General features: G+C 50.2%; 1 protein-coding gene across 10 annotated transcripts in view; it reads right to left on the bottom strand.

The window, feature by feature from the left end:
• UBE2F (ubiquitin conjugating enzyme E2 F (putative)) overlaps nucleotides 1-13,760 on the bottom strand; it is a 75,518-nt gene extending 61,758 nt beyond the window's left edge. For 5 of the 10 annotated variants that reach the window (XM_063595342.1, XM_034955454.3, XM_034955453.3 and 2 more), the window contains exons 1-2: nucleotides 13,575-13,760; nucleotides 7,492-7,625 (exon numbers count right to left, since the gene is read on the bottom strand). In XM_063595342.1, coding sequence (XP_063451412.1) covers nucleotides 7,492-7,609 — 118 coding nt within the window. In that variant the 5' untranslated portion in view covers nucleotides 7,610-7,625; nucleotides 13,575-13,760. Of the gene's footprint in view, nucleotides 1-7,491; nucleotides 7,626-11,804; nucleotides 11,952-13,020; nucleotides 13,345-13,538 lie in introns of those variants that run through there. The other 5 variants (XM_063595343.1, XM_055109268.2, XM_034955451.3 and 2 more) reach the window with 5 other exon arrangements.
• Nucleotides 13,761-13,976: the final 216 nt, after the last annotated feature.

The following is a 13,976-nucleotide window of genomic DNA, read 5'->3' as shown; positions in this document are numbered from 1 at the left end:
CATACTTGCCTACAGGGTGGCAGTGCCCCTGCTATGAGTTTCCTCTAAGACCCAAGAATGTTTCTTTTCACATAGCTGGGAACTGAGGAGGCATTCCAAAGGCGTTGTGGACTGAATTTATGCCCTCCACCCCCAAATTCATATGTTGAAGCTCTAACCCCCAATGTGATGGTATTTGGAGGTAATTAGGTTTAGATCAGATCATGGAGGTGGAGGCCTCGTGATGGGATTCATGCTGTTATTAAAAAAAAACAAAAACAAAAAACAAAGAGGGACCAGAGCTCCCCTTCTCTCCTGCACGTGAAGACACAGCCAGGAAGAGGCCATCTGCAAGCCAGGAAGAGAGCTCTCATCAGGAACTTGAAGGTGGCCTTCCAGCCTCCAGAAGGGAAACACATGCCTATTGTTTAGGCCAAACCATCTATGGTCCTTTGTTACAGCAGCCCAAGCTGACAAAGACAAAAGGCTGGTCACACAGGCAGATGACTCTTGGCAAAAGCCAGCTCCAAGCCCCATCAGACAACACTAGGCAGAGCTGCCGAGCCCTTCAACCTAGGTAGAGACAGCTGCCACTTTCCAGGTGACCTGATTACTTCCTTAAACCTGAAGCACTGCCTCACAGATTTCTAGAACTAGAACTTTATGTCTTAGCTTCCCACTGCCTTTATGCATTAAAATCCTCAAATCCACCTTTTCTGCATGCCTCACATCTGGGAGACACTCGACTCACACACAGGGCCTCAGCCCCTCCAGAGAGAGCACCACCAGGGCTGAGGCCTCACACTATAGAGTGCAGGCCCACAGTGCTCATGGTCCCCTCCAGGCTCTGGAGGAGCAAGGCTGTAGCTCTGAAAAGCAGTCACAGCCCCTGTAGCAGAGCCTGGTATCACTAAGAATGGAGCCCACAGGTCTCCTACCACTTACTTTGAACACAAATGCAGATGATGTCAACTTGAGCCCTCATCTATGCTTCCGCAGGGTCCTCCCTGCCCAGTGGGCTATGTGGTACACCCGAGGGGCTGCCAAGTTTCCCGGGGCAGCTCCACTGGCATTTAACCCTCCAACAAAGCATCTAAAGGTCAGCCTGTGGCCAACTGCCTTACATCCTCCCCTTGGGCCACTGCTCTAGTTTTTAAAATATGTATTGTAGCACAGAACCTCCCAGCTGCACACACTGCTAAATGCTGTGACTACCCTGACAATGTGGCATGCCACACCCTGAGCCCGCCCTGCTAGACTTCCGCGCCAGGACACGCTGGAGACAGTGGTTCCAGAAAATAGTAAATGCTTCTCTTTCTCCCCCAACACTGAAATGGGGACATGTGGCAGACCTCATATAGGAAGGTGAGGGGTCCCACCTGTGACTGGACTGCTCAGGCAGACACAGGCACTTTCACAGAGGGAGGCCCCTGCATCCTAGACACTGGGAAGCTCAGGCAGATGGGCAGCCAGACCCTCCCACTGCCCCAGCTCCCATCAGCCAAAACAAGAGAAGGTTAGAAACCACCTGGGACTCAGGGGCTGATTGGGACAAGGGGTACGCACAGAATCAACCCCCTTTAGCTCCCCTAACTCCAGACTTGACCCTGAAATGGCTCAATTCCAAATCCCCACATTTAACAAAGACTGACACAGGCAAAGGGTCCTGTCAGACCTCCTGGAGACCCTTGAGGTCTTTGGGGGTCACTAACTGTATGCTGGCACTACAATGCATGTTGGGTGAACAAGTGAAAGAACAGGGAGACAGACAGGCATTGAGCTATTAGATGGAAACAGTGCCAAACTTCAGACAGATAAGAAAGCAATTAATTCTGCCCTGAGGGGTGTTTGGGGGGTAGGGAGCACCATGGACTCAGACCCTGATGGACTCAGTCACACAGAGGTTCACAGGGAATGCCAACAACAACACTGGCAATGGCCAGCCCTCCAGTCAGGCCTGGACCCAAGTCAGGGCCAGCTCAAATGCAGATCTGACTCTCTCTCCTCAGTGACCCCAGCTTCTGGAGTCAGGAGAGACAGCAGCCCAAAACACTCAACATTCTACACCCTCCAGGCAATGCAGCTACAAGCATCACTCCAGCTCCAGCCCAGAGGGTGCCCTCAGAACTGGACTGAGGATGCTGAGGAAATGTGGGTGTGGCTGAGGGGGGAGCCCTTGCGGCCATCTGGAGGCCTCCCCATGGCCGGCCACTCCAAAGCAGGCCACGTGTTTCCAGAGACCTGGAATCGAGCCAGGAGAGCTGACTCTGGCATCCCATCACTGTTCAAAACTGGGCTCACTCTTCCAAGAAAAAGAAGGGGCCTCTGTTGTGCAGATACCACTGGTCCTTCCTCGCACCCCTCCCCAGGGACAAGCTCCTGCCTCCTATAAGCTCAGCCCTACTGCCATCTGCACCACATCAGAGCCCACATCACAGGTGAGCAAGGCAATGAGCCAGGCGCTGTGATGCAGCAGCACCCAGATCCCCTCAGTGAGGGCTGTGGGCAGGCAGCCTTCAGCAATCAGCCCTTTCAGGGATTTGGTGGCTGCACAGACCTGCACTCCACACCACACCTGTCCCAGGCAACCCTCATCTAACGAATGACAGTTGCAGAGCAGGAAAACCTGACTATCTCACCAGACTGGGGACAGCTCTGAAGGGCTGTGCTTGTGCTTGCGCTTGCTCTTGCTCCAAAGCAGAGGCTGGCGTGGGGCCTTCCTTGCTGCTTGAGTCTCCCTCTGCCTGCTGTTGCTTCCCTCGCCTACCCCACAGGTGTTGTCCCAAAGGTACCCCTTAGTAAGGATCCTGCATGACAAACTCCCTACCGCCTCTTCAGGAAACCCAGCCTATGGCATAAAGTCCCAGACATATTGATACAATTTTCTACCACCTATGGATGCTTGTGAATAACACCCTTACACAAGCCACAGTACCAGATGACAGTTCTGACTATAGTAATCTTTCTGAACTCCAACACTCTACTTTTCTCAAAGTCCCAAAAGGGAGTTTGGATTTCACCTGGAAAGGATTCTCACTTTATCACCCCTCAAAGTGCCTTGCCATGCCCTCCAACAGCCACAGCAGCCTCCACAGCACCACTTCCGCCATAACTCCCCAGAGGATAGAAGGCCAGACTGCCACCAGGGTCAACAAGCCACCCACAAAGCAAGCTAAACAAAGGAGCACTCTAGGGGCGGACCCCACAAGCATGAACCATCAGGCACTCTTGTTGCACTTTGTGTGTACAGCCACCTCTCTCAGATCAGGCCCACCCTTCTCTTTACGCTCACCTCACAAACTCCACCACAAGCCCAAACTACTCACCACTCAGCCTGGCCTGCAGCCCCTGAGGTGAGTGGAAGGAAAGGCCACGAGAGGGGAGGTTACACTGAGTTCTACTGCCATTTATCGCCAGTGCTTTGGACTCTGAAACTTAATTGCTACCAGTGCCTGGGGAGGATGGAAATGGTAGCCTCAAGCGTTGGCTCTGCACCTCTCCTTGTGAGACCCTTCTCCTTGTGAGACCCTTCTTGTTCTTGATGGGTTGCACAAGGTCAGAGAACCTCAGCTGGGCCCTGTCAACCCAGCCAAAGATATTTCCTTCCTTGGAGCTGGAGGGGCGCCCAGGTTGGTAGGTCTTAGTGGGCTCTGTCAGGCCCTGGAGCCAGCAGAGAGCTCCAGGGTGAGTTCCTGAGCAGGGCAGGAGACATGGAGACGCAGAGCCTCCTTGAACTCTCTTTTCTGTGGATTTGCACTTCTATTCTGCTACTTTGGTTTCTGCTTGTCGCATCTGCCCCCGCAGAGCCTGTCCTACCCCAGTATGTGGGTCTGGCTGTCTTGCTGCAATAAACCCGGAAACTGGGCAAGTTTCTTAACCTGAGTCTCAGCAGTTTATGGGTAAAATGAAGGATCAATCTGGCAAGGCTTTGAAAAGTCAAACAAGAATTACCCCATTAAGTGCCTACTATGGCTCGAATGGGGCCAAAATTCATGTTGAAGCTTAATCCCCACTGTGGTAGTATTAAGAGGTGGGGCCTCTAGGGAAGTGATTGTCATCAGGGCTCTGCCGCATAAATGGATTAGGGCCTATAAAAGAGCAGGAGGAAACTAGCTTAGGCCCTTTTTGCCCTTCCATCTCTTCTGCCATGTGAAGACACAGCAACAAGGTGCTATCTTTGAAGCAGAGAACTACCTGTACTAGATACCAATCCTACTAGGATCCTGGACTTCCCAGCCTCCAAAACTCTATTGTTTATAAATTACCCAATCTGTGGCATTTTGTTACAGCAGCACAAATGAACTAAGAAGGTGCCCAACAGAGGGCCTGGCCCTAAGTGCTCAGTATACAAAAGCTCCTATTAGCTACTATTAACCATGACAATGATTGGGTAAAGAAGATGGGACAGTCTGTTTGTCACCTTCTACCCACTCCTCCTCAGCTGACATCCAGGCCCTCCTTGCTGCAGCTCCTCAGGCACTGAAGCACTCACTGTCTACTCCAAGTACAGCAACAACACACCATTTTCCTGGCTTGTGCTGCAGATGGAGCCCAGAATCTGAGAAGACACTCAAGTCCTATCAGGCACACCCAAGTAAGGTGCTCCAGCTCTTGCCCCGCCCTCTGGGCCTCTTAGGGTAAAGCCTCCAGCACAACAGACGCTGAATACAATCTACTGTTCTCCCAGGCTTAGTAGGTAAGGCCAAAATGTGAAATACCATTCTCACTCCACTTTCAACCAATCATCAGGCTGGATAATCCAAAACTAAGTCCAAACTCAGGGGCAGAAGGAGAGTAAGAAAAAGAATACAGGCCAGGCACAGTGGCTCATGCCTGTTAGTCCAGCACTTTGGGAGGTCAAGGCAGGCAATCACTTGAGGTCAGGAGTTTGAGACCAGCCTGGCCAACATGTTGAAACCCCGTCTCTACTAAAAATACAAAAATTGGCTGGGCGTGGTGGTGTGTGCCTGTAATTCCAGCTAATCAGGAGGCTGAGGCATGAGAATCGCTTGAACCCAGGAGGTGAAGGTTGCAGTGGGCCGAGATCGTGCCACTGCATTCTGTCTTAAAAAAGAAAAAGAAGACACTGTTAAGTCCCCACAAACCCAGTGCCCTCACAGTTCCCATTCCTTCCCCAGTTTAACAGTGATTTGTGTCTGGGAAGGCCAAGCACAGCACATTTACATACACCAGCTCTTCTGCTGTTAGATTCTTCAGGACACGTAAATGCCCGCAATCTCCATGTTGTCAACCTAATACAACATGAAAACAGGGAGTTCGAATACACTAATCAACCCTTTGCTTTCTAGCTGCTCTACACGTAAGAAATGTAAACACTTGACGGGTGCAGTGGCTCACACCTGTAATCCCAACACTTTGGGAAGGCCGAGGTGCGTGGATCACTTGAGCCCAGGAGTTCAAGACTAGCCTGGGCAACATAATGAAACCCCATCTCTACAAAAAAATAAAAAATAAAAAGACTAGCTAAGCATGGTAGTGCACGCTTGTAGTCCCAACTACTCAGGAGGCTGAGGTGACAGGATCACCTGAGCCCAGAAGGCTGAAGCTGCAGTGAGCCATGATTACGCCACCGCACTCCAGGCTGGTGATAGAGTAAGAGTCTGTCTCAAAAAAAAAAAAAAATTTAAAGAAATGTAAACACTTGTGATAAAGTAAGGCCAGGCACAGTGGCTCACGTCTGTAATCCCAGCACTTTGGGAGGCAGAGGCGGGTGGCTCACCTGAGGTCAGGAGTTCAAGACTAGCCTGGCTAACATGGTGAAACCCTGTCTCCATTTATGGCCGGGCACAGTGGCTCACACTTGCAATCCTAGCACTTTGGGAGGCCGAGGCAGGTGGATTATCTGAGGTCAGGAGTTCAAGACTAGCCTGGCTAACATGGTGAAACCTCGTCTCTATTAAGAATACAAAAATGGCTGGGCATGGTGGCTCATGCTTGTAATCCTAGCACTTTGGGAGGCCAAGGCGGGTGGATCACCTGAGGTCAGGAGTTTGAGACCAGCCTGGCCAACGTGGCGAAACCCCATCTCTACTAAAAATACAAAAAATTAGCTGGGCGTGGTGGCAGGCGCCTGTAATCCCAGCTACTACGGAGGCTGAGGCAGGAGAATCACTTGAACCCTGGGGGCAGAGGTTGCAGTTAGCCATGATTGCACCACTGCACTCCAGCCTGGGTGACAGAGCGAGACTCCATCTCAAAAAAAACAAAAACAAAACCCAAAAATTTGGCCAGGCGTAGTGGCTCACGCCTGTAATCCCAGCACTTTGGGAGGCCAAAGCGAACAAATCACCTGAGGTGGGGAGTTCAAGACCAGCCTGATCAACATGGAGAAACCCCATCTCTACAAAGAATATAAAATTAGCCAGGTGTAGTAGCGCATGCCTGTAATCCCAGCTACTCGAGAGTCTGAGGCAGGAAAATTGCTTGGTACTCGAGAGGCTGAGGCAGGAGAATTGCTTGAACCCGGGAGGCGGAGGTTGTGATGAGCCAAGATCACACCACTGCACTCTAGCCTGGACAACAAGAGCGAAATTCCATCTCAAAAAAAAAAAAAAAATTAGCTGGGCGTGGTGGCGGGTGCCTGTAATCTCCGCTACTCAGGAGGCTGAGGCAGGAGAATTGCTTGAACCCAGGAGGTGGAGGTTGCAGTGAGCCAAGATTGTGCCACCGCACTCCAGCCTGGGCGAGAGTGAGACTCTGTCTCAAAAAAATAAATAAATAAAATACAAAGTTAACTTTATTATAATTAAGCAAATTATAATCTCCTTAAAGGTTGCAACTGTTTCTTCATCTTTTATAGGTCTTATGACCCCCAAGAAACCGACTTCAAAGCACTTGAAAATTTTAAGAGTTTGCTAAATGAATAAATGCAAAATTTATGCTCAAACATACAAATGAATGCATATCTGCATGCACGCATACTCTCATACATTTTACCAACCCTTCTCCAAGGATAAAGTTTCTCCTCACCAACATGGATAGCAGAAGTCACGAAAACTCTAGAACACTATATGTTATTAATTCCGTGAAGAGAACTAATTTTTCACAAGATTCGCCGTAGGCTTTGACCTGAATAAAACAGGAAAATATCCTAAGAGATTACAAAATTTGACTCCTTCCCCTTTACAGAGCAGAAACTATGGTGCTGAGAATCAGAAAGAAAGGAAGATAATGGCAGCTCTGAAACCAGTCTTAGGCTTTGCTGACTCTCAGCACCTTATTCTTTCTGCTAGCATTTTGGCAGACGTGACAAAGAACATCCCAAGTGTATAAGACACACTGCAGTTTCTAATACCATCTCCTTGCAACAGTGTGCTCATATCACCTGCGTGGTACAATGTCCTTCACTATAAGAGATAAGCAATTATATTTTAAAATCTTTTAAACAGGTATTTCTATTCAGCAGTAGGTTGCTTTATATCCCCAAAGACTCTCCAGTCAAACTTCCTTTTGTTATAGGATATAAAAACAGTTCACACGAATGATCATTACCTTTAACAAGCAATTTGTCTCTCACAGAAACCCTCCGAGTCGAGTCGGACGCTGTGGCTGCCGTCCGGGACCCTTTGAGACCATCGTCACGCTTCAGTTTACTTGCTAGCGTTAGCATTACTGCTGCCTTTACCCTGAAAGACAGCAATGAAAGCAGGGTTAAGGACCAGGTCTCCAGAGACTAATTAGACACTGAGAAAAATGTATAGGTGCTTTTGTATTTTGATTTTTTCCCACGATTTAGTTATGGAAAAAATTTGTACACATTAATAAGATTGGATTCCTTCATAATACATTTGAGAAGCTCTATGCCATCCTCTATAAGCCTAACTTTTAAAATTATGAATTAACATTTTTTAAAAAAGAGAGTCATGGCTGGGCACGGTGGCTCACAACTATAATCCCAGCACTTTGGGAGGCCAAGGTAGGAGGATTGCTTGAGCCTAAGAGCTCAAGACCAGGCTGGGCGACATGGCAAAACCCTGTCTCTACAAAAAATACAAAAAAATTAGCCAGGAGTGGTGGTGTGTGCCTGTAGTCTCAGCTACTCGGGAAGCTGAGGTAGGAGGATCCCTTGAGCCTGGGAGATTGGGGATACCGTGAGCCGTGATTGTGCCACTGCACTCCAGCCTGTGTGACACAGCAAGACCCTGTCTCAAAAAAAAAATTAAAATTAAAATTAAAAAGAGTCATGCATTTCACACTCACTGGGTGCCAGGCCCTGGGATGCAGTTGTGACAAAGCTCCCGTGGAACACAAGGTCTAGGGTGGCCTCCACAGTTTCTCAACCAGCATGCCCTCACCAATGGGTTCCACATGAGTCCATTACTGCCCACTGGTAAGTCGGCCCTTCCCTGCTGCAGGGGATCATGCACACACATGGTACGGTCCCAGGTTCTGGCCCATCACCAACTGAAGCAGCACAGCCTCTGGTGGAAGAGGAGCACCACTCTTTGCTCTCTTTTAATAAAGGTGTGGATAGAGCCTTAATAAGCATCTTCTCATTTATTCATGCTGTGTTGCATTTACTTACATTTGTGTTTTATTTATATTTTTTGGCAATTTCAACATCAAGACTAAATTAAAATTAATGTCCCAAAGTAGATTATGTTCATTGGTGGCTTCCACCCCATCTGTGTTGCAGGTTCCCCTGCTGCAAGCTCACTGGTAGGGACAACAAAGACCAAACACAGGTGATGCCCCTTGCTATCTGGGAGACGGTTGAAGAAATGCCACAATTTGTTTAAGATTTTATTTTTTAATGGCAGTTTTAAGTATACAGTAAAATTAACAGGAAGGTACAGAGATTTCCCATACGCCCCCTGCCCCAACACATGCACATCCTTCCCCTATTACCAACATCTCCCACCAGAGGGTACATTTGTTACAATTAATGAACCCACATTAACACATTATAACTCAAAGTCCACAGCTTACATTATGATCCCACTAATTATAACAAAGTAACTATCCTCTAGACTCTGCCTTCTGTTTCTAACATAAACTGACATTAATCGTCCTCCTTGCCATGGTCAGAGAGGGTCACTGGAACTTCTTTTGACTGAGGACAAATATTTGTCACCAGGGCCAGGTGCTGTGGCTCATGCCTGTAATCCCAACACTTTAGGGGAACGAGACAGGTGGATTATGAGGCCAGGAGACCGAGACCACCCTGGCCAACATGGTGAAACCCCGTTTCTACTAAAATACAAAAAAATTAGCCGGGCGTGGTGGCCCACACCTGTAGTCCCAGCTACTTGGGAGGCTGAGGCAGGAGAATCCCTTGAACCCGGGAGGCAGAGGTTGCAGTGAGCTAAGATTGCACCACTGCACTCCAGCCTGGCAACAGAGTGAGACTCAAAAAAATAAAATAAAATAAAATAAAATAAATTGTCACCAGTTCAATATTTCCATAATTTCCTTTGTTGCTTTCATATCATTTTATTTCAATACCACTCTGATCGTTTCAACAGAAAATGATCTAAAAATTCCATGTGAAAAGCTTGACCTAAGCACAGAAATTTTAGGTTGAGGCTAAGATCCTGAAAGTCAAATAAGAATACTCCGTTCCTCATTGGCATTTGAAACCATTTTTCACCCAGGTCTCTTACACAGTTTCTCACACCATCTTCTGCATATCCCCTAAATGCTGTCAGATTTTATTTTCTATTGTTTGTACCATGAAAACAGTACAGGTCAGGCATGGTGGCTCATGCCTGTAATCCCAGCACTTCGGTAGGCCGAGGCAGGTGGGTCACCTGAGGTCAGGAGTTCTAGACCAGCCTGCCCAACATGGCAAAACCCCATCTCCACTAAAAATACCAAAAAAAATTAGCTCAGCATGGTGGCGGGTGCCTGTAAATCCCAGCTACTCAGGAGGCTGAGGCAGAAGAATAGGTTGAACCCGGGAGGTGGAGGTTGCAGTGATCGTGCCATTGCACTCTAGCCTGGGCAACAAGAGTGAAACCGCATCTCAAAAAATAAAAAAATTTAAAGAATTTTTTTCAAAACGAAAACAATACATAGAATACGATCTTCTGAACTGCATAGTCTTTTCCACTAGAGGACATGGACATACACATACCCTAAACCCCTTAAGAAGCACTGGTCTAAAGGTTTCAAAGACAGCTCTGCACTTTCACGGTCATAAGCTCTTAGAATTGCAAAGTTGGAATGGACTTCTCCCACTCCCATTCCATTTTAACATGTGGACCCCAGGACAACAGAGGCCCAGAAGGTAGGCTGCCCAAAGCCACTCAGCTGCTAGAAGCTGTCACCACAGACACACTAGTTTCCCTCTTGTGGATGACAAAAATGTTTTTTGTTTGTTTGTTGAGACAGGTCTTGCTCTGTAGCCCAGGCTGGAGTGCAGTGGCGTGACTTGAGCTCAGTGCAGGCTCAAACTCCCAGGTTCAAGAGATCCTCCCACCTCAGCACCCTCCACCTCCTAAAGCAGCTGGGACTACAGGCAGGCACCATCATGCCCAGCTAATTTTAATTTTTTTTGTAGAGACAGGGTTTCACCATGTTACCCGGGCTGGTCTTGAATTCCTGAGCTGAAGCAATCCACCTGCCTCAGCCTCCCAAAGTGCTGGGACTACAGACGTGAGCCACCATGCCGGGCAGGAAATGTTTTTATCTCGAGTGTGGTCATGGTTTCAGACTGATCAATTACACAATTTAAATATGGGCAATTTAGTGTATTTCAATTACGCCTCAATAAAGTTGACAAAAATGTGAAAATAAACCAACATTAGTTTCTTCATTGTTACGCTACTGTGCCATCTCCTCAGGTGGCCCTCCATAAGAGCACATCTTCACAGCTTCGCCCAGGGCAAAGCAGCTGGGTTCAGCTGATGAAGTTACTTCACAGGCAAATAGTCACAAACACCTGTAGGGGCTTTAGCTACCACAGACAGCAGCACCATCTAGAGCCAAGCTCTCCTGCTTCAGCCCCTACCTGGAATGATCTTGTCAAAAATCCCTCACAAGGATTCCTTGTCATGGAACAGTGTCTCCCTTCCCAGCCAAGTCTGCTGCCCCGTGTGCAGACTCGAGCACATCAGTCCTGCCACATCGTCAGAGTCACCCAACAATGGACCAAGACGTGCATCCATCCATCACCTGGGGGTCAGCTGGACGCACCAGATGCCCTACACAAGGACTACCAGGTCTCTGGCTGACCTTGGGAATGCAAATGAAGCAAAGAGTGAAAAATAAAAGCACAACATGCTTGAACATGAGTTCAGCAGGCAGTAACCTAGGAAAGTCAGAATGAAGAGTCCCACAGAACAGCAAGCACCAGGGCCACACGCAGCTCCCCGAGAACCTGCACTGAAGGAGGCTCAGGGAAGCCTGGGGAGAGAGATCCTTCATGCACTCAAAGGCCAACCACCAAGAAACTCTTCCGCACCACTACAGCCCGCAGGCTACGCTTAACGCTTTTATACCCCCAATCACGCCACGATGAAGTCTTCTCTGTGGGCAGAAGATGCTCCAATATTCAATTCCACTGGAAGAGTCAGATTGCTGGTTTACTATCTTCAAGTCTGTGACTTGCAAGATATAAAAGAATGTAACACTGGTGCTTTGTTTTCCATAGAAAGTAATAAAAAATGTACTTCCCTAACATTCTAAGAAATCTAATATAGTGACCATCTATTTTTCTATCGTGTGTATCATTTTCACACGCCACTTTAAGGATAAACCCAAGGCCTAATTTGGGAATGTTGCCATAGCTGTAAAATTAAATTTAAACCAAAGGATTCTATCAAAAAGTAAGTCTTCAAACTGTCAAGAGGCTAGCTGAATACCTGCAGTTGCTTCAGAATTCTTTTCCTTCTTCAATATGCTTCAACTCTTGAAGATCTGGTTTAAAACAAAACTTCCTCTTTCCTGCAAATTACGTTCTAAGGCAGCAGTTCGGTAACAGATCAGCTGTTGTGAACAGCATTCTCAGTTTCTAAATTCCACAAGTTGTAATTGGCCCAGTTAGGTTCCTCCTCTGGGTGGGACCTGCTTTCAGACAGCCCGGAGAAGAGCATCTGGTGTGCAACTTACTAGTGCCATCAAGTGATATTTACTCAGCATCCCTGCAAGCAATGGCAAAACCAGGCCATGTCACTTGTGCAGGGACACCAGGGGCCAGTCAGCTCAAGGTGAGGGGGCTACTTATTTACAATTCCTTCCGAATGGAGACGTCTCAATCCAAGCATAAAGGATGGGACTGCGGGTCACTAGGGTACACTCAACTTCCCCAGCCAAAGGGGCCCCGATCAGGGCACAACAAAGTCCACATCCCACTCTTCTACAGAATGCCAGTGCCCAGGAACCTCCCGCTCGGCACAGGAGTACGCTGGTTGACCGACCATCTTTGGAGCCCAGCCCCTTTTACGTTCAGCAGTAAACCTGCCCCTTCCTGCACTGCCTACTACCTGAAAGGCAGGTATGTCCAGGTGGGGGGTCCTCAAGCCCCACAGCACTAAGCTTGGTGTGATTCTGTCTCTCAATCTCTCTCTCGCCCACCTCTATGCTCCCCCTTGCCTTCATCTCACTCCTCAGCCAGGATTCCTCTGCACCAGGCAGGCCAGTTTCCTCTTTGTTCCTTCACAACACCCTGTTCATTTCCAGAAGCTTCTATTCAGTCAGATACCCAGGTCTAGAATGCCCTCCTTCCCTTCACAAACGAATCCTACCCCTTCCTTAAGGGGAAGATTCCTACCTACATCCCAACATCTCCTCCTCCAAGCAGCTTTCTCTGGCTATTCCAACCCATCCTGCCCCCACTTCCAGGCGGTCGGGAATGCAGAGTGGGGGGGCCCAATTCTCTCCTGTGACAGATGAGGAAACTGAGCCCAGGGAGGGGAAGGCCACACCCAAGATGACACACCAGCAGAACTAGGTCTGGAACCAAGGCTCTGCTGCACTAATTGTTCCAAGATGCCCTTCCTTCCTCGTCTCCTTTGCTGTGGTAAAAATTTTCCAAACTAGCCTGGCCGCCCCCAATTGTAGGTAAGCGTCCATACTTACTCTTCCCGCTGCAGGTACGAGGACCCGGCGCGAGTTGTCACTCCCCTCACCTCCCCCGCTCCTCACGGCCTAGCGCGACTCCTGCCCCGATCGGGAGTCCAGTCCCGCTTTCTGCGGCCACGTCGGGCCGGTGACCTTGGCCAGGCGCTGGACGCCCCGCTTCCTCCGTACAAGGCAGGCAGCCGATCCCGCGAGTGGGGCGTGAGCGCGGCCAGGTCTGTGCCACGCTCGGCCCAGGGCCTGGTTCACACCAGGTGCTCGGCGCGGGCCGTCCCCCCGGCCGCCGCCGCCGCGGTCACTCACTGCCGGGCGAGGCCAGCGCCCCGGCCGCCGACGCCGCCTCCGACCCCCGGCTCGCGGCCCGCGGCCCCTTCCCATTCACGCCGCTCGGCCTCGCGTCCGGGTGCCCGCGCCCGCCCGGCCCCCGGCGTGAGGAACCCGGCGGGCCTGAGGCGGCCCCGCCACCGCCCGCGCCCTCCGCCCGGCCCGCAGGCCAGCCCGTGCACCGGCGGCCGCACCTCGCCCCGCCGCAGAGCCGCACGGTCGCTCCTCACCTGGGCTCCCCGAGACAGGCGAGGCGGGCCCGGCGCCCAACACCATGCCCGGCCCGGGCGGCTGCTGCGAGACGCGGCCCCTCACAGCCGCACCGGCTCCCGGCGGCGGGACCGGAAGTGGCGGGGCGGGGACTCGGCCGCTCTCGCCCGCGGCAGCCGAGACAGCAGCGGGCGCTTTAAAAAAAAAATTCAAAGTCGCGAAAAACTTTATTTGGAACCAGACACGCGAACAGCGGCGTGCGCCGGTCGGGACTGGGCTGGGTGACGGGCCTCTCGGACCTCGCTCATTGGCAGAGGGCGCGGCCAGGGGGCGGGCACGGATTTCTCAACCGCCGCTGATTGGCGAGTAGCGTTAGGGGCGGGGATTCCGAGTTGGCTCTGGAGCCCGAGCGCCGGAGGGCT

This window comes from Pan paniscus, chromosome 13 (assembly GCF_029289425.2).
Source record: "Pan paniscus chromosome 13, NHGRI_mPanPan1-v2.0_pri, whole genome shotgun sequence".
Taxonomy (NCBI): Eukaryota; Metazoa; Chordata; class Mammalia; order Primates; family Hominidae; genus Pan; species Pan paniscus.
Note: the sequence above shows the minus strand (reverse complement) of the source record. Positions and strands in the feature narration are given on the sequence as shown.